This window comes from Geotrypetes seraphini, chromosome 1 (assembly GCF_902459505.1).
Source record: "Geotrypetes seraphini chromosome 1, aGeoSer1.1, whole genome shotgun sequence".
Lineage (NCBI taxonomy): Eukaryota > Metazoa > Chordata > Amphibia > Gymnophiona > Dermophiidae > Geotrypetes > Geotrypetes seraphini.
The window spans coordinates 477405621-477427028 of NC_047084.1; the positions used below are offsets into that span (position 1 = coordinate 477405621).

The 21408-nt window shown below is 45.3% G+C and overlaps 1 protein-coding gene across 6 annotated transcripts in view; it reads left to right on the forward strand.

Moving 5' to 3' along the window:
• Positions 1 to 21408, forward strand: part of SMARCA2 (SWI/SNF related, matrix associated, actin dependent regulator of chromatin, subfamily a, member 2) — a 604189-nt gene that overhangs the window by 110732 nt on the left and 472049 nt on the right. For all 6 annotated transcript variants that reach the window (XM_033925235.1, XM_033925226.1, XM_033925254.1 and 3 more), the window contains exon 6: positions 1326 to 1575. In XM_033925235.1, the coding sequence (XP_033781126.1) occupies positions 1326 to 1575 (250 nt within the window). The remainder of the gene's footprint in view (positions 1 to 1325; positions 1576 to 21408) is intronic.

The window sequence follows — 21408 nt, forward strand, 5'->3', positions numbered from 1 at the left end:
TCAGATTTGTTCTGGATGCCTGCAGCACATAACTGAAACTCTGCCTAAGCTAAGTTCTTTGCAATTTTTTTGGTTCTTGATAAGTGTTTCCAAGAATACAACGTATTAAAATAAAATATAAGCCAGCATCGAACGATTTACATCAGGCAGGAGGGGGTGTGGGGGCTGATGAGGTATCTTTCCTTTCTAGTGCTACTATTCAGTTAACATACTTCACAGCGCAAGGGGATCTGAGGCCCCTTTCAATGAATAATCAATAATACACTTGATACATAGTTGTGGGAGAGAAGCTTTCATCGCTAATTTTTCCTGAAGAGTATACGCAAGAATATAATTACTAAAGAGAGGTATTTTTTTATTGAATTAGAGCTTCTGAAAGAACCCTGACATGAAGTTTTTCAAAGATGTAAATTAGGGAAAGGCTGGAGGAAAATTTCATTGTATTTCAATTTTTCTTGGTGCATTGTTAGTTCTAAAGTGTGTCCAGACCCTATCATTGTACTTTCCTCTGCCATTAGACCTTCCCAGATTTTGTTGTTCTCCTTTTTGATTACAAGAAAATCAGCAGTGAGGGCCCCCACCATTCCTCCCTACCAAATTTCATAACAACCCACACAGCCATCAAAACCTGTGAAGCTGATACCATAAAATATGGCTTCCCCATACTCTTAACAATTTTAACCATAACCACTCTGAAGATTCCATGTCCTTCCTGGAAGCCTGTATAGCTGTTCTCATTGTCACTTTATTCAGGTTACCCCTGTGCTACTGAATATATACGTACACATTATTGAATTCAATATGTACACATTATTGAAAAATAAGAGACAACATAAGACTGCGTAATTATTTCTTTATTAAACTAGAAAAACAATCTAGTCGTGGTCCTGGAAGCACCCTAGCCAATCAGGTTTTCAGGATATCCCCAATGAATATTCATGAGAGATTTGTATAAAGTGGAGGCAGTGCATGCAAATATCCCTCATTAATATTCATTGGGGATTTCCTGAAAATCTGACTGGCTGGGGTGCCTCCAGTATTAGGTTTAAGTGATATAAAAATTTATCCTCTATTTTTGATCATTTGTATTAATCATATATTATGCATTAGTGAATATGATAGACTGCTAGTTTATCTACTCTGATTGGTGTAGGTCCTTACAACAGCTATATTCTCTTTATTCTTTTAAACTCTATTTTTGACACAATCCTAGCCAAGATAAGCAGAGAATAGGTGGTGATGTTTACTGAGCAAATCAAGTTGTGAAAGGTTTATTACTCTATAGTCAATAAAGCTGTAATTGACCACATTTTTCACATTGTAAGGTCAAGGTTCAGAAATGAGTGTTCCCAGCACACCTCAAAAGCTTGCAGTACCAGCTCCAAGTGGAAGACCTTCTCCTGCACCTCCAGCTGTCCAACCTCCTGTTGCCATGCCTGGCCCTTCAGTGACACAGCCGACCCCTGGACAACCAACATCTATTGTCCAGTTGCAACAAAAACAGAATCGAATTAGTCCTATCCAGAAACCACAGGGGCTTGACCCTATTGAAATACTTCAGGAACGAGAATACAGGTAGATTTTTAAAAAAGGTATATTTGTTCCATAAACCTTCCACTGTATCTAGATGTTCTCTATTGACAAGCAAGATTGAATCAGATGCACAAGTAGATGATATCAACTGATGGCACTGGGTCAGAACAGCTCTCCCAATTTACAGATTTGAGCATGTATGGTTGTTCTTGTGTGCAGCAGTCCCAACAGTATCCTCAAATTTTGTTTTTAATTTTCTTTCAGATGCATGCTGAAAAATTTGTGTTGTGTTTGGGGCCCAATAACTACCAAAATGATACAAATTGCAACACTAATTTTGGTTATAGTGGTGGATGAATCTTCCTCGGTTTTCTTGCTTTGATAAGAACAGACTCCAATTTTTGGAGAAATCTTTTTTGAGGGCTATTGTATGGATATTTCTGAGACAGAGTTCATAGAGCCTGCTGTACTATAAGTTTTTTAATTCACAGATACCTTGGAGAGAAACACACTTAGGGCCTCTTCTACAGTATAATCCCGTTATAACGGACTTCAAGGGACCTGGAAAAACAGTCCGTTATCCCAGGACAAGCAGGCAGCATATTCTTGACTGATGGGTGACGGCACCGACGGAGCCCCGGTACGGACAATTTTAGATTGATTGCACTCTAAGAACTTGGAAAGTTCTGGTAGGCCGCACCGAGTGCCTTCCCGCCCGACAGAGGCGCGCGGTCCCCAGTTTCTTAGTTTCCGCGGAGCTAAGAAGACGCGTTTCTCTCAACGGCCGTTGTGAGAAAATCTTTTTGATTCTTCCCGCTCGCATAAACTCGTGAAGGAAATATTGTTTCCTTCCTTTTTTCTTTATTTTCTTTTCTTTAAAAAAAAAAAAAATTTGTTTTTTCTTCTTTTTTCGAATTCGCCCCGGCGGGGCCCTTTGCCACCATCGAGGCCTCGGCCTTCGATTTGGCTGAAGCCGTTTTTACATTCATGCCCCCTCAACCTGGGTTTAAGAAGTGCCAGCGGTGTGCACGACCAATTTCACTCACCGACCCACATAATTGGTGTCTACAGTGTCTTGGTCCCGACCATCGAGCGTCTACCTGCACCCGCTGTGCGACTTTAAAAAAGCGAACTCTGAAAAATCGTCAAATCCAACAGAGATTGCTTTTTGGTGCCGAAATGTCTGACTCTACGACACCGGCACCGACATCGGCTCCGGCGCAGTCGGCACCCACCTCATCGACGCCACGCGATACCGCGTCGGCGTCGACTCCTTCAGGTAAGCCGGCTAAGAAGCCTTCCCCGTTGGAGCATCCTCCGGTCTCGGTGGCAGCGAGCCCAATCCTGCCGACCTCGAGGCGCCCACGGAAGCGCTCCGCCCCCAATAGAGGTGAGCCCCTCGACATCGGGTTCCTCATCCTCGGGGCGTAGAGCAGCACCGCAGGTACCGCAGAAGAAAAAGGCGGTACCGGTGCCCTCACTTGAAGAACGTATAGCTGCTGTTCTGCAAGTGCAGCTTAAAGAACAGTTGCAACACCTTCTTCCTTCACTCTTGGCACCGAGCCTTCCGGTCCCGGTCCGGTCTGAGCCACCGGTACCGACAGTGGAACGCCCTGTTTTATCCGCTTCCACTTTGTCGGTACCGGTACAATCTGCTTCCTCGGTCTCCATGCCGGTTCTTGCACCGGAGCCGAGAGCTCACCATCAAGCTGTACAGACTTCGGCTCCGGTGCATCCAGTGACATCTCCCGGTACCGAGTCGATCAGGTCAGGGAAATCGCTTCGCAAATCTCGTCACCTAGAACCCTCCACACCAGAATCTCGGGACCGGAGTTTTCAAGTTCGAGATCCTGATTTGTGGGGTGATTCAGAGGATCCTCTCCTTTCTGAAGGAGAATGCTCCTCTGGTGACGAGGAACCTTCTGCTTTGGGACCTTCCTCTAGACCAGATGTGTCCTCTTTTTCTTCCTTTTGGAAGGAAATGTGTGATTCTCTCTCCATCCCGTTGGAAGCTGAGTCAAAGAAATCCAAGGCTTTTCTAGATGCATTGGATTTTGACCAGCCTCCAAAGGAATATCTTAAGTTACCTCTCCATGATATCTTGAGAGACACCTTTTATAAAAATTTAGAATCCCCTTTAACTGTACCTGGAGCTCCCCGCAAATTGGACTCTTTGTATAAGGTCATTCCCATTCCTGGGTTTGACAAGCCCCAACTACCTCATGAGTCCCTTTTAGTTGAGTCCACACTCAAAAAGTCTAAGGGGGCTAGTGTGTACGCCTCAGTCCCTCCTGGCAGAGAGGGTAAATCTATGGACAAGTTTGGGAAAAGGCTGTATCAGAATGCGATGTTGGCCAACCGGTCAGGAAATTACGCATTCCATTTCTCATTCTATCTAAAGCAGCTTATACAGAATCTGGCTCTTTTCGAGAAATATCTCCCTGACCGGAAGAAATCTGTTTTTCACCAAACTTGTTCCTCTCTTTTGCAGCTTCGTAAGTTCATGGTTAGATCAATCTATGACACTTTTGAACTGACCTCCAGAGCCACAGCTATGTCAGTAGCCATGCGACGGCTAGCCTGGCTTCGAGTTTCCGAACTTGATGTCAATCATCAGGACCGGCTAGCCAACGCACCTTGTTTGGGGGATGAGCTGTTTGGAGATTCCATGGATTCCACTACTCAAAAGCTCTCGGCTCATGAAACTCGGTGGGACACTCTTCTTAAAACTAAGAAAGCAACTCCACCTACCAGGCCTTTTCGTCAGCACTCGGCCTACCAACGAAGATTTGTGGCTCGTCCTCTGCCACAGACTACACAACAGCCTAGACGTCAGAGACAACAAAGACCAGCTGCTAGACAGGCTCAGCAACAGCAGCAGGTGAAACCTCCTCCTGCACAAAAACCTACTCAACCCTTTTGACTTGGTTCTCCTGGACATAGCCAATCTTCCTCCTTCTACTCATCTTCCACAGCCCATAGGAGGACGCCTTATACATTTCATAAGCCGTTGGGAAATCATCACCTCGGATCTGTGGGTCCTCAACATCATCCGCCACGGCTACTCTCTCAACTTTCAGTCACCTCCTGCCCAAAGTCTGCCAAGAGAGTCTGCTTTCAACACTCCTCGGTCTTCCCTCCTTCTTCAAGAAGTTCAATCCCTCCTTCTTCTGAACGCCATAGAGGAAGTTCCTCTAGATCAGAGAGGCCAGGGATTCTACTTCTGTTATTTTCTAGTCCCCAAAAAGACAGGAGATCTAAGACCCATTCTAGATCTTCGCGATCTAAACAAATGCTTGGTCAGAGAGAAATTCAAAATGCTTTCTCTGGCCACTCTTTACCCTCTTCTCAATCAAGGCGACTGGCTATGTTCTCTCGATCTCAAAGAAGCATACACTCATATACCGGTCAATCTAGCCTCCAGAAAGTACCTACGCTTCATGATCAATCGTTGTCATTACCAATACAAGGTGCTGCCCTTCGGTCTTGCCTCCTCTCCAAGAGTGTTCACCAAATGTCTGATTGTGGTGGCTGCCTTTCTACGATCTCACCACCTTCAGGTCTTTCCTTACCTGGACGACTGGTTGATAAAGGCCAATTCATCTCAGACTGTTCTCCTGGCCACCAACCAAACCATCAGGTTTCTTCAACTTTTGGGGTTCGAGATCAATCTACCCAAATCTCATCTCATCCCCACTCAGAGACTTCAATTCATCGGAGCTGTCTTGGACACAGTCCTCATGAGAGCGTTCCTGCCATCCAACCGTCTTCAAACGCTTCAATATCTGTGTAAGCAGGTGCTTCTACAACTTTCCATCTCTGCCAAGCAAATGATGATACTCTTGGGTCACATGGCCTCCACAGTTCATGTCACACCCTTCGCACGTCTTCACCTGCGCACTCCTCAATGGACCCTAGCTACCCAGTGGTCCCAAGCGATGGATCCTTGCTCACGTCACATATCTGTCACATCATCTCTTCGTCAGTCTCTACAATGGTGGTTGATATCCTCAAATCTCTCCAGAGGTCTTCTGCTCCATCTACCTCCTCATTAACTAGTCATCACCACCGACGCCTCCCCTTATGCCTGGGGAGCTCATTTGAACGAATTCCAAACTCAAGGCCTTTGGACAGCCCAGGAAAAGAAGCATCACATCAATTTCCTGGAACTCAGAGCGATGTTTTATGCCCTCAAGGCCTTCCAACATCTTCTCTTTCCTCAAGTTCTCCTTCTGTGCACAGACAATCAAGTTGCGATGTACTACATCAACAAGCAGGGTGGGACGGGCTCTCGCCTCTTGTGCCAGGAAGCCCAGAAGATCTGGACTTGGGCCATAAATCACCATCTATTTCTGAAAGCTATCTACATTCAGGGAGAAAAGAATTCCTTAGCGGACAAGCTCAGCAGAATTCTCCAGCCTCACGAGTGGACACTCGATTCTTTCACTCTACAGTCTATCTTCGCTCAATGGGGCACTCCTCAGATAGACCTCTTTGCAGATCCTCACAATCACCAGCTGCCCCTATTCTGCTCCAGACTCTACTCTCCTCACCGTCTGGCAGCGGATGCATTTCTCCTCGACTGGTCCAATCTGTTCCTGTATGCTTTCCCTCCTCTGCCTCTCATGTTAAGAACCTTGTTCAAGCTCAAGAGGGAACGAGCCACCATGATTCTGATTGCTCCGAGGTGGCCCAGGCAACATTGGTTCTCCCTTCTACTTCAACTCAGTTCCAGGGAACCTTTTCTTCTTCCACTGTTTCCTTCTCTGCTTACACAGCATCAGGAGACCCTTCTACATCCCAACCTCCAGTCTCTGCACCTGACAACTTGGTATCTCTCGGGCTGACATCTCATGATACTCTTTTGTCTCAGCCTGTTCGTTCCATTCTAGATGCCTCCAGGAAACCAGCTACTCTGCAATGTTACCATCAGAAGTGGACACGATTTTCTTCCTGGTGTCTTCTTCATCATCTTGATCCCACTTCCTTGGCAGTGGAGACATTGTTGGATTATTTGCTTTCTTTGTCTGAATCTGGCCTTAAGTCTTCTTCCATCAGAGTCCACCTCAGTGCCATTGCTGCTTTTCATGAGCCGGTCCATGGAAAACTTCTCTCAGCTCATCCCCTGGTGTCCAGGTTCATGCGGGGTCTTTTCAATGTGAAACCACCTCTTAAAGCCCCTCCTGTTATCTGGGATCTCAATGTGATTCTTTCCGCTTTAATGAAGCCTCCATTTGAACCTTTGGCTACCACTCCTTTCAAGTTTCTCACTTGGAAGGTACTTTTCCTTATTGCTCTTACCTCTGCCAGGAGGGTCAGTGAGCTACATGCATTAGTTGCAGATCCACCTTTTACGGTCTTTCATCATGACAAGGTGGTTCTGCGTACACATCCAAAGTTTCTCCCTAAGGTTGTCTCTGAATTCCATCTCAACCAATCCATTGTTCTGCCTGTCTTCTTTCCGAAACCTCACTCTCATTCTGGGGAACAGGCTCTGCATACTTTGGATTGTAAAAGGGCTCTAGCTTACTATCTAGAGCGTACGAAACCACACAGATCAGTTCCCCAACTCTTTCTGTCCTTTGATCCGAATAACTTGGGACGTCCTGTTTCTAAACGTACGTTGTCTAATTGGCTGGCAGCGTGCATTTCATTCTGTTATGCTCAGACCGGACTGACACTGGAAGGTTCTGTCACGGCCCATAGAGTCCGAGCGATGGCAGCATCTGTAGCTTTCCTCCGTTCCACTCCTATTGAGGAAATCTGCAAGGCTGCTACTTGGTCCTCAGTTCATACTTTTACATCTCATTATTGTCTGGATGCATTCTCCAGACAGGATGGACACTTCGGCCAATCTGTTTTGCAAAATTTGTTTTCCTAATGGCCAACCTTCCCTCCATCCCTCTTTTTGTTAGCTTGGAGGTCACCCATCAGTCAAGAATATGCTGCCTGCTTGTCCTGGGATAAAGCACAGTTACTTACCGTAACAGGTGTTATCCAGGGACAGCAGGCAGATATTCTTGCGTCCCTCCCACCTCCCCGGGTTGGCTTCTTAGCTGGCTTATCCTAACTGGGGACCGCGCGCCTCTGTCGGGCGGGAAGGCACTCGTGCATGCGCGGTGCGGCCTACCAGAACTTTCCAAGTTCTTAGAGTGCAATCACTCTAAAATTGTCCATACCGGGGCTCCGTCGGTGCCGTCACCCATCAGTCAAGAATATCTGCCTGCTGTCCCTGGATAACACCTGTTACGGTAAGTAACTGTGCTTTATATCCAGAGTCCGTTATATCCAGAGGTGCATTTTTTTTTTAACTTTATTTAGGTCAACTGAAACAACATACACTCAATGAACAACAGTCACTGCAAACATCAATACTGTAACAAAACTCAGCAAAACATTGGTATGGCCCAAAATGACTGCAAAACCAGAACACTAAAAGATGGTCTACTCTAAAGCATTATGTCGCACTGTCCTGAAAACAAAAATAATCTGTCATTTTCTTCTGGGCTGCATTTCTTTCATATGTGTTAGTGATGTACGCATCAAGTTTTCCAATGCAATCCATCAGTATGTCTGCTTCAACAACTTCATTAGCGCAAGGATGTGCTGAGACTGGAGTCGGTGCAAAGAATGGCCACCCGGATGGTCTCGGGACTCAAGGATCTTCCGTACGAAGAACGGCTTGACAAATTACAGCTATACTCGCTCGAGGAGCGCAGAGAGAGGGGAGACATGATCGAGACGTTCAAGTATCTTATGGGCCGCATCGAGGCGGAGGAAGATATCTTCTTTTTCAAGGGTCCCACGACAACAAGAGGGCATCCGTCGAAAATCAGGGGCGGGAAACTACGAGGTGACACCAGGAAATTCTTTTTCACTGAAAGAGTGGTTGATCGCTGGAATAGTCTTCCACTACAGGTGATTGAGGCCAGCAGCGTGCCTGATTTTAAGGCCAAATGGGATCGGCACATGGGATCTATTCACAGGGCAAAGGTAGGGGAGGGACATTAGGGTGGGCAGACTAGATGGGCCGTGGCCCTTATCTGCTGTCTATTTATATGTTTCTATGTTATTTTCAATGTAACGCTGCAGCAGTATCAACGCCATGCTTGCTTCACGTGTAGATGGTGGAAGCTCAGCTGGAACCTCCTCATCACTGGATTCGTCACCAGTTTGTGCACTGTTGACACTGCCAGGCTTTGCCTAGACTTTTGCTAAAATCTCCTGATCAGATAACACAGCAGATGTCTGCACGTGCTCATCAATGGCAAGAAATTCTTCCGCAGACATACCTGTAGTCTGGTTCAAGAAATGCAATTCCATCAGCCGTTCAAAAATGTTATCACAGTCACGAGCAGACAATGTTGGCGATGGGGGTGTCTCTGAAAGATCTTCTCCTGTCTCTGCAGAATGTTAGAAACAATGTTCTTGACAATTCCCGCCTTCCTGAAACAATTGTTGATTGTTGTCGCTGTGATTTCGTTCTCCCAGACTGACCGGGCCCATCGCAGACACTGCAGTATGTCAATAGCAAAGTTGTCCATGTCGCTGTTCTCAATGGCTATGATAAGTTTATGCATAAGTCGCTTTCTGTACAGAATTTTGAAGTTCTGTATCACATGGCTGAAGTTGACTCATACAGTTTGGTGGCAAGAACTCCAGCTGTATTGCTTTAACCTGTTCAGCTACAGCCAGGTCATGTGCGCTGCAGTTATCAACGATCATCAGAATGTGGAGCTTTTCCTTCACAAATTTTCTGTTAACCATTTACTGAACAGACTGGCTGTCATTCATGCTTTACGATTGCATTTGTACACAACTGGCAGCAACTTTGCACCTTTGAAACAGCGTGGCTTGGCAGACTTTCCAAAAGCTAGTAGCGGTAGCTTTTCAGATCCATCCATATTGGCAGCAAACAATAATGTGAGGCGCTCCTTACTTCTCTTGCCACCGTGGCAGCTGTCTCCTTTGAACGTCATTGTGCGATCCGGCAACAACTTAAAAAATAACCCAATCTTGTCAGCATTGAAAACGTTGTGTTCATCATATTGGTCCAGCAGCCTTGGTAGTTTGGTCTGTAGCCAGTCTGCAGCAAGTTCTTGTGGTACAGATTCTGATTCGCCACTTAGAATACGAAAGATAACAGCTCTGCGTTTCTTGAACCTATCCAGTCATCCATCACTACATTTAAAGTCATCGTGACCAAGTTGAACAGCAAGACTGACTGCTTTCGCTTTCAGAATTGGACCGGAGACTGGTGCACCAAGTGAGCGTGTTTGCTTCAACCAAAGAAAAAGCGCATCTTCAACATCATCATAGGTGGATTTGCACAATTTTTTACTGCCATCTGCAAACTGCAAAGAAGTCTTGTACTTCTCACGGCTACTCCAGATGTCACAGACCATAGATTTGCTTATACTATAGTCATGTATAATATCTGCTTGTGTTTTCTTTTTAGTTTCAATTAAAAGAACGATTTCACGTTTTACATCTAATGTTATAGAATGACGCTTCGTAGCAGACTTCTCAGCCATTTTGACTACAGTATCACAGGTACGCCACGTGTCGTGTAGGCAGAGCCTGCATGTCCGTTATAGCCGAATGAAATTACAGCTAAAAATGGCTCTCGGGTCCAAAATAGTTGTCCGATATATCCAAAAGTCTGGTATATGCTAGTCCGCTATATCCGATGATTTTGTGTATGTTTATAATGGCGCTCGGCCGGGACCTTGTCCTCTATATGCGAGGTTCCGTTATAAGCGAGTCTGGTATAACAGGATTATACTGTATTAAACTGCGCTAGCGGTTTCTAGCGCAGGAAGCTGCGCTGAATGGCCCGCGCTACTCCCGACGCTCATATAGTTCCTATGAGCGTCATGAGCAGTGCAGGCCATTCATTGCGGCTCTCTGCGCTAAAAACTGCTAGCACAGTTTAATAGAACAGGGGGTTATTTATTTATTTTAAAAATTTATATACCGTTTAAAACTAAACAGTTTACATACATAATATTTAAAATGGACACACAGTAAAACAGATGAATAGTTAAAAACATATAATAAAATAAACATTAAAAACAATCTTCAAGAGACCATAATGTGGGTAGAAAGATCATGGTTAGATCATCAACTTTGTCAGAAATACCTAAAAAAAAAGGCATCAACAAATAGCTGCGTCTTTAGTAATTTTCTAAAGCTACCCTTTTCACAATAGTTTCGTATCTGCCCCACCAAGGAGTTCCATAACTTAACTCCTGCGCAGCAGAAAGTCATTTTGCTAGTCTCAACAAGTATTGGGTTCAAAGACATCTTCAGTAGTGCTAAGTTTTCAGAACGCAATGATCTTTTTGGTATACACTTCGCCTTCCGTATTCGCTGTGATAGGGGATTAACAGAATCGCAAATAGAGAAAAACCGCGAATAAATTTTTCATATGTTATTCGCTGTTTTCTATTAAAAAACACCGTGAATATGGTGAAACCGTGAATAACATGGCGGGAGACCTGGCCTGTTCCTGAAGGAGAGGCAAAACATGGTGATGAAAGTGCCGGGAATCAGCGATTTGCTCTGTAAACATTTGGAATCAGTGATTTCTCTATTCAAGCTGATGTAATTTTTGGGGAGGAGTCAGCAAGCTAAAAACCGTGAATATTCAAAACCGTGATTGCTGAAACCGTGAATATGGAGGGAGAAGTGTATAGCTGAGCATATTACTTTTGAGCAATTCTGGAATGTTACTTCGAGGTAAAATTACACTATTCGCTGATGACGCTAAGCTATGCAACGTAGTTGACAGTGCAACCGTGCCCGACACTATGAGGCAGGACCTACTCTTACTGGAACAATGGTCTAAAACTTGGCAACTGAGCTTTAATGCCAAAAAGTGTCAGGTTATGCACCTTGGTAGCGTTAACCCCAGCAGAACATACACCCTGAACAGGGAAACCTTAACAAGTACTGTCGAAGAACGGGACCTGGGTGTAATCATTAGCGAAGATATGAAGGCGGCCACTCAGGTGGAGTAAGCTTCGGCCAAGGCTAGACGAATGCTGGGTTGCATCCGAAGAAGTTTTGTCAGCTGTAAGCCTGAAGTCATAATGCTGCTGTACAGGTCCATGGTGAGACCTCATCTGGAGTACTGTGTTCAGTTTTGGAGGTTGCATTATCAAAAAGATGTGAAGAGAATGGAATCGGTCCAGCGAATGGCCACCAAGATGATCTCAGGACTCGAGGATCTCCCATATGAAGAGTGTCTAAGCAGGCTGCAGCTATATTCTCTCGAAGAACGCAGGGAGAGGGGAGACATGATAGAGACGTTCAAATATCTTACAGGCCGTATCGAGGTGGAGGAAGATATCCTTTTTCTTATGGGTCCCATGACAACAAGAGGGCATCCGCTCAAACTCAAGGGTGGGAGATTTCATGGTGACATCAGGAAGTACTTCTTTACCGAAAGGGTGGTTGATCATTGGAATGGCCTTCCACGTCAGGTAGTTGAGGCCAGCAACATGCTCGACTTCAAGAAACGATGGGATAAAATGTGGGTTCACTTCGGGGAATTGCTTAGGGGAGTGTTCTTTTAAGGGGAGGGTTCTTCTGAGTGGGCAGACGTGTTGGGCCAACGGCCCTTTTCTGCCGTCATATTCTATGTTTCTATGTTTCTAAGTTGATGGCAAATCATCACAATTTTATACTGGACTCTGAAGGCGACTGGAAGCCAATTTTTTTTCAAATATGGTGAGATATGGTCATATTTAGACAAACACACTCACTATAGTGGGAGTACCACTCAATTATATTCAATTCTATTAAACATTGCCTAAACTTTCTACTAAAAAAAGAATTGTTTGTCTTAAATATCTTTAATTCTAAATATTTTTTAAATACTTTACATATAAATACACATTACAGTATATCAACCATACAAGCACAGGATATCAAAATTGCACAACAGATCAACAAAATATTTCTTTAAAAAACAGTCACTCCATAACAATAGAGGAAAGGAGTACTTATCTTCTTAAGAAATGTTGTCGCATCCTGGGCTCAGCTGCCGATTTCAAAGTGCTCAGTGCTTCAAACCGAAATATAAGTGAAAACAATCCAAACAATCCAAAGTCCCAAAAATCTCCACTTCTAAAAACGCTATCCAGATTTCTCAGTCCAACAATCATTCAATGCAATTCATAGTTTCAAATATCGCATGCAGATTGTGAAACATTGCAGGCGGACCTTAGGAAATTGGAAGACTTGGGCATCCAATTGGCAGATGAAATTTAATGTGGACAGATGCAAAGTGATGCACATTGGGAAGAATAACCTGAATCACAGTTACCGGATGCTTGGGGGTTAGCGCCGAAGAAAAGGATCTGGTTATCATTGTAGTCAATACAATGAAATCTTCCACCAATGTGTGGCGGTGGCCAAAAAAGCAAACAGGGCATTATTAAAAAAGGGATGGTTAACAAGGTAGGGAGAACGAGAGGACACTTTCTTAAGTTGAAAGGGGATTGATTCCATACAAACGTATGGAAGTTCTTCTTCACCCAGAGAGTGGTAGAAAGCTGGATCGCTTTTCTGGAGGCTGTTAAAGGGGAAAACACTCTCCAGGGATTCAAGACAAAGTTAGACAAGTTCCTGCTGAACAAGAAAGTGCGCTGGTAGGGCTAGTCTCGGTTTAAGGTGCTGGTCTTTGACCAGAGGGTCGCCGCGTGAGCGGACTGCTGGGCAGGATGGACCACTGGTCTGACCCAGCAGCAGCAATTCTTATGTTCTTAAGAATGTTATAATGCCCATGTATTGCTCCATGGTGTGACCTCATTTAGAGTATTGCATTCAATTCTGGTCTCCTTATCTCAAGAAAGATATAATGGCGCTAGAAAAGGTTCAAAGAAGAGCGACCAAGATGGTAAAAGGGATGGAATAATAATAATAATAATAACAGCTTATATACCGCAATACCATGAAGTTCTATGCGGTTTACAAAGATTAAGCAAAGGTACAAATTGATTGACTTTAAGAGGGGAGGAAGAAAGAGGGTTAATAGGACAGGAAATCCATTTTTGAGGAGAGAGTGATCAATAGAACAAGTTAATTGCTATAGAAGGGAGAGAGAAGAGAGGATCAGTTGTCTAGATACTTTAGGAACAGGTGTGTTTTCAGACGTTTCCTAAATTCCTCATAAGTAGTGGGTGAAAGCAATTGTTCTAGGACTTTACCCCATGATGCTGCTTGGTGCGAGAGAAGATTTTCATGGTGTTTTTTCAGTTTACAACCTCTCACTGGGGGGGAAACGAAGTTGGAAGGTGAGCTTCTCTTGTGTCTGTTGGCTGAGAAGACGAAAAGATCAGTTATATATTTAGGGGCAAGTCCGTGTAATGCTTTGAAGCAGGCAAATTTAAACTTTACGCGCGCCTCTTGTATGAGGAAAGACTAAAACGGTTAGGGCTCTTTAGCTTGGAAAAGAGACAGCTGAGGGGAGATATGATTGAAGTCTGCAAAATCCTGAGTGGAGTAGAACGGGTTCAAGTGGATCGATTTTTCGCTCCGTCAAAAATTACAAAGACTAGGGTACACTTGATGAAGTTACAGGGAAATACTTTTAAAATCAATAGGAGGAATTTTTTTCACTCAGAGAATAGTTAAGCTCTGGAAAACATTGCCAGAGGATGTGGTAAGAGCGGATAGCGTAGCTGGTTTTAAGAAAGGTTTGGACAAGTTCCTGGAGGAAAAATCCATAGTATGTTATTGAGAAAGACATGGGGGAAGCCACTGCTTGCCGTATATTAGCATGGAATATTGCTACACCTTGGGCTTTGGCCAGGTACTAGTGACCTGGATTGGCCTCCGTGAAAACGGGCTACTGGGCTTGATGGACCATTGGTCTGACCTAGTAAGGCTATTCTTATGTTCATTTCAGATGTGGATCCATCCTTGCCGGCCTCGTTCCAGACCATGCTACGGAAGCACTTCATCGAGCTCTTTACCACGATGGGGCCTCAGCTTCTCTCCCAAATCCAGCCTGGGCACAGGGAGGCCTCCCACGAGGTCGAGCCACCTCCAGTGCCTCAGTGGGGAACACAATCTCAACAGGGAGCAGAGTCTCTGTGAGTGTCTGGTCTGGCAACAATGCATGTATCGCAAGGAGCAGAGTCTTTGCCCATGCCACCTCTGGAACCGATACACTCGATGCAAGGAGCAGAGTCTTTGCGAGTGCCTCCGTTGGAGCCGATTCACTCGATGCAAGGAGCAGAGTCTTAGCGAGTGCCTCCGTTGGAGCCGATTCACTCGATGCAAGGAGCAGAGTCTTTGCGAGTGCCTCTGTTGGAGCCGATTCATTCGATGCAAGAAGCAGAGTCTTTGCGAATGCCTGCATTGGAACCGATCACCCCGACGGGGTTCGAGCCTCTACGGCAGCAACCCCCTGCTTCGATCGACTGCTTCCAGCCCCATCCACTACTTGGGAGACTCAACAAAGCCTGCCTCACCCCGCCCATCGAGGCCAACCTCTCGACACCGATTGAAGCATTCCTCGAGACATTCATCCAGGCATGCCTCGCCTCGGCGGAAACAGGCATACCTGGACTATTCACCTCCACTGATGCCAGAACTCGAGGACACAATGGGATCCTTCTCACCATCTCGATCCCTGTCCCCAGTGGAACCGGAAGCCTCGACCTCATCGAGCCCATCACGGAGCCAGGCAACGGCAGACCAACTGTCCTTCTCCTCGTTCCTCCGACAGATGGCTGAGGACATGGACATACCATTGGACACGGGTTCCAGATTCTCAAAGGAATACCTGGAGACTATGCACCTCCCTCAACCACCAGCTGAGTCCCTTAAGCTTCCGTTGCACAAGCTTCTGGACCAGACCTTCGCTCGATGCCTTGAGACACCTTACTCCATCCCCTCTGTCCCGAGTAAACTGGACACCAGGTACCGCACGGTCCATCGCAAAGGGTTTGACAACTCTCAACTCTCTCACCAGTCCCTGTTAGTGGAGTAATCATTGAAGCGATCCCATCCCTCCCAGGTCTACGCCACCGTCCCGCCTAGCAGAGAAGGAAAAACCATGGACCGATTTGGCAGGAGAGTGTACCAGAACTCCATGATGGCCTCGAGAGTTCTGAACTACAACTTCCACTTCACAACATACTTAGAGTTCCTCCTATCGGTATTCCAGAAGTTTATGCCCTATGTGGACACGAGGGCACATTTAGAGTACCAAGAAGCGCTGACCTCGCTATCCCAGCTCCGGGTACAGTTGATGCAGTCCTTGTACGACGCCTTTGAGCTCGCGGCTCGGGCAATAGCGTGCTCAGTGGCCATGTGCCGGCTGGCATGGCTGAGGACCATCGACATGGATCCCAACCTCCAGGACAGGCTTGCAAACGTTCCCTGCGTTGGCACCAACCTCTTCGACGAATCCATCGAGGCGGTGACCATGAAGCTATCGGACCATGAACAATCCTTCCAGTCCATCCTACATCCAAAACCCAGGCCTGCGCCTCTTCGCCAGCCTTGCCCGCCGTTGGTATACCAGCAGCGCTACCCCCCAAAACAGGCTCGAATATAAGTCGAGACCCCCATTTTTTTCCCCCAAAAAGGAGGAAAAATGTTTGACTCAAATATAAGATGGGGGCTTAATATTCAAGTGCCATGCGAGGATCTGCACCCAGTGTCCCCTCCCTCACACCCTCCTCTGCTAAGCTCTGCGCCCAGCCCCCTTTCCTCACTGCCCTACCAGGCTATGCAGCCAGCCCCCCTCCCTGCCAGGCTCTGAACCCAGCCCCTCTCACTACTTGCCACGCTCTGCACCATGTCCTACTTTCGTGCCCTGTACCCTCTTCTCCCCCCTGGTGGTCTAGTGGTAGGCCTGGACAGGAGGGATTCCTCCCATGCCGGCCAATAATAACAATTTTTTTACCGCCCTCCCCCTGCGTATCTCTTCTCACATCCCTGGTAGTCCAGCGGTATATGGGCAGGAGCGACCTTTTCGCGCTTTTGCCCTGCGCCCTTCCTATTGTGCCTCTCCTTCTTGCCCTCCAATCTCGTGGCCAATGGTGCACCGGCACACAGGAGCCAGCTTCTCAAGCTCCCGCCCGGTCCTGCACCACTCGCTGGATTCAGCCATTTAGCGAGCGGTGCAGGCCTGGGCAGGAGCTTGAGGGCCGCGAGATTAGAGGGCAAGAAGGAGGGGCGCAGGATAGGACAGGAGTACCGAAAGTTCGCTCCTGCCTATGCACTGCTGCACCACCAGAGATGTGAGAAGAGGTATGCGGGGAGAGGGGGGTAAAAAATTGTTAGTGTCGGCTGGGACGGGAGAGATCCCTCCTGTTCCGGCCTACCAGAGACCTGCATCAAGTCCAGGAGGGGGTCGGGTGATGACCCGAATATAGGATGAGACACCCATTTTTAGGCCATTTTTTGGCCCAAAAATCTCATCCTATATTCGAGTATTTGCGGTACCTGGACCTGTTCTCAGAGATATTATATTCACTCAAGCAGAGCTAATCAACACTTGCTTTTATCTTTCAAAGGGTTTTTTCTACAAACTGGAATCATTAACTCAGAAACTGAATTGGCTGTAAGCCTGGGAGCCATAATTGATGATCCTGATTTGAAATCTGGTTGTCAACTAATAAAACACATTTGCTTCCCTAATGATTGTTCTCCAGAGTCATAAGGATTAATTAGACACACACCTCATCCAGTTCTTAAGAGTTGATTCTGAGGTTTTAACTGACCTTGGGCACTGATGTACATGAAAAAGGCCATGCCTTCTCAGATGTGTACACAAATTCTGAGTTCTAGGATAGCTGTTCTACCCTGATATTGTCATGACATCATCTACTTGTGTGCCTGATTAATACTGCTGTCTATGGAGAACACCTCTTACAGGAAAGCAACTTTAGTATAGACACAAGATCTGATAATGGTGCTTTACTACACCTATCTTTTAGGTGCCAGTCCGTGCAGTTGTCAATAACCACTAGTCTTCCTTTATAGAATCACACCTAGCGGCACCTAAGCGGACTTAGGTGTCACTGGCCTAATTTGCCAGCACCTAGCTCGGATGCCTAGCAGCACCTAAGTCAACCATGCTTATTCTCTGCCCCTAACCACACCTGTTTTTCAGATAGGCATCATTAAACATCAGAGGGCGCCTTGGCTTAGGTGTTGCTAGGCGCCATGCAGAGTTCCATGCACAATTTTTAATTGGTTTTTATTTTTTAATTAAAGATCAATGGCTTGTTAAATCAGTTTGGTTTGCACACAGAATTTAGTTATGCATCGCTAAGCATGTCCCTAACATATGCGCAGTTTGTAGAATCTGGCCCAAACTGGTAGAATGGCTATTCAGAAAATGTAAAATACAGTATTTTAAACTCACCAAAACTCTGCTTAATAATGTTTTCTGAGTATGCTTCCCATGGCTTGAGGGGCCACATAAAATTCAGTTGAGGGAGCCGCAGGTTGCCCACCTCTTTTCTAAGCTCTCTGATAGTATAGCAGAGGATTTTGAAGTAGATGGTAATTAGATGTTGCAAATTTGCTGCAGCTAGCAGGGGATATGAGACTAGTAGAAGCTTTTTACATAATCTGAAGTTGTGCTGCAATTTTTTTGGGGAAGGTGCAAAAGAGTAGATTGCAGTAATTGAGGTCAGGCTGATACAGAAGTGGATCCAGCTGCCTCACCAATTGTAATTTTAAAAAACTTTCTGCTATTTCATTCTGTACTCCCTGTTCCCTAACCTCTCCCCCTTCAAAAATGGACCAGAGCAATTTACAGGATCTAATAATAAAATACAATATAAAACTCATAGTATATGTTATCTATTTCCTTACTTTCACAAGGGAGTGAAATGGGCCACACCCTAAACTACAAAAATTCATGTTAATAAATACACTCCCTCCCACAATCTCTTTCCCACAAGAGGTGATCAGAATTATTCAAAATCAGCTATTTGGCAGAATGTGTCATAAATTTGACCCAAGCAGTCTTTATAGTGTATTCTTTTCATATGGATTCCCTCGGTGCTGGGGAGCCCTTTATTTGAATTTTTGCTACTACCAGCAGTGCATTTAACAGTACAGCTTTCATGAAAGTAGATACATCTTTTTTATTTTGACTAAAAAGAACTTCAAAACTTGTGTCAGTGAGGTGGTTAAGAAGAGATATACTACTGGCTAGGGATAAATGGAGCAAGGGAAAGGAAGGATTAAGGGAGAGATGGGCAAGTGCATGAGAGAGAGTTTTGGGGCGAATGAATGAAGGAGAATGGGGAGGTGAATGAGTGCATCAAAGGGGAGGTTAGTGGGGTTGGTGGTTGAATGCTTTAGAACAGTGTTTTTCAACCTTTTTTGGGCAAAGGCACACTTGTTTCATGAAAAAAATCATGAGGCACACCACCATTAAAAAATGTTAAAAAATTTAACTCTGTGCCTATATTGACTATATATAAAGTAATTCTCTTGAATAGGAATCAAATAAACACAAAGAAAGTATTTTATAATTAATTTATTATGAAATATTAAGTAAACAGAATAGTGAAAAATTATAAAATACTTTATTCAGTGCGAAACCTGGGCCTGTTTGGCTGAACACAAAGCTGATATTCTGGCTGGAATCGAAGAAAGACACACACGTAGCTCTTCGTCAACAGCCGTTCCCTTCACCGCCCCGTCACCGCCACCGCCATCCCTTTCACCGCCCCATCACCGCCACTGCCATCCCATTCACCGCCCCGTCACCGTCCCCGCTGCATCCATATAAGCCTTAGTACTGTAATATTTAGCTTATTCCTTTCTTATAAATCAAAGGTCCTGCTGCTGAACTAGAGAAAGAGATGTTCAGCTGGCAGGGCTTTGTTTATAAATTTTTATCAACACAACTAATATACTATTTTATCCTAAAGCAAAAAATAAATAAATAAATATAATTTTTTTTTCTACCTTTGTTGTCTGGTTTCTGCTTTCCACATCTTCTCATTCAATTCCTTCCATTCACTGTGTGTCTTCTCTCTATGTCTTCCATTTGCTGTTACTGTGCCTCTCCCTTCACCCCCCCCCCCAATTGGTCTAGCACCCATCTTCTTCCCTCCGCTCCCGCATAGTCTGGCATCTGTCTTCTTCCCACTCTGTCTTCCACATTTCCCTTCGGGGTCTGTTCCTCTCCACCCTCCTTCAATGTCTGTCCTATTCCTTTCCACCACCACCCTTCCCTCCCTCCTTTACCATCTGTTCCTTTTTACTACCCTTCAGCTCCTCTCACGTGGCTTATCTATCTACCTTCCTCCCTCTTATTTTCATGGCACGTTACAATGTAATTTGTGCAAGCCACTGGAGCCTGCGAGCTCGGTCCCTGTCCCATCCCCACAAACCATCTCACTTCTGTGCTCCTATTTTCTCCATTTCTAATATCTCCCCTATGTACCTGTCATTGCCCCCCCCCTGTGTCCATATACTATCCCCATGGCATGTCCCCTTTATGTCTCTGTCCCTATGCCCCATGCACATAATTTCCCCTCTTTCTGTTACCTTCCTGTGTCCAGATTTCCCCTATCTTCCTCTTCCATACCAGTGTGTCTCTTCTTTTAACCCCATCTAGCTTTTTTCCCTCTTTCTTCCCCCCCCCCCCTGCTTCTAGCATCTGGCTCACCTGCCTGTCCTTCCCTTTCTTTCCTGCTGTGGGTTTTTCTTTCCGTCTTCATCCCCTTGGCCCAGAATCCTTTTCCCTTTCACTCCCTCCTTCCAATTTGAGCCGGGAACACGAGCGATCGCACGGTCCCCGCAGCCACCACTCGCCTGCCCAATCGATCCTACTGTTTAGCCAGCTCTCTCCCTTCGCCTCACCTTAGTTTGTAGGTTTTGTTTTTCGGCGACATGCACGCTTTCCCAAAGAGCCGCGCACGCGCGGCTGCTCAGTGTTCAATCTTCTGCTCTGCTGCAACTTCCTGTTTCCGGTTGCGTCAGAGCAGAAGATCGAAACTGAACAGCAGCGGGGACCGGGGGAGTCTCATGGGAGCGCGTGCGGGACCCGGCCTGAGGCCTAATCAGTGTCTGCACCGTACGGCACACCAGGCAACATCTCGCGGCACACTAGTGTGCCGCGGAACAGCGGTTGAAAAACACTGCTTTAGAAGGAGTTCAAGGAAATGGAGGTGTTAGCAGAAAATGATCTTTAGTAAATATTGATGGCTCTGCTCTGTGGCCTCCAGATCTTGTAATAGAGAACCCTCTGTTCTATAAGTCCCCTGAACTTTGAAAATGTATATTGGTTTCATTGATGTATGCCAGTTTTCAACATTTGTTTTAATCCATTTAGCAAAGAAGCTAAATAGAATTATAAACACATACTTATCTATTCATCCATTCCTAGATGTACAGAATTCTTCTAACTGCATAATGAAGGATAACTTTTTTGTTGCATAATTTTCTGGACAGCCCTTTTGCCTGCATCATTGATCTAAAGATGGGACAGGGACACTTTAATTTCAAAAAGTTGCTGAGGGATAAATCCTGTTGAACATGTAAAATCTAAAAATGTATAGTATTCTGACTGAAGAGGAAGGAAGAGATTTTAAAAAGTAAGCGTATGAGGTGACTGAGCAGATAAAGATAATTTGAATTAACTGGCTTCATTTTCAGGTTAAATATATTAAAGTAATAGTACCATTTCCTTAATTTTCCCAACTGAGCGGGCCTAACAGTAATTGTTCCTTCTTTCCTAAGTAATCCAACCAATTCTTTCTTACTCATATTTTCTAAGAAAGAAAAAAAAAAAAAATCAGGAGCCAAATTAACTATGGGGTCCTTTTTCTAAGATGCACTAAAAAATTAGCATTCATTAAGTGGGTTCCGTGGCATTTAGTG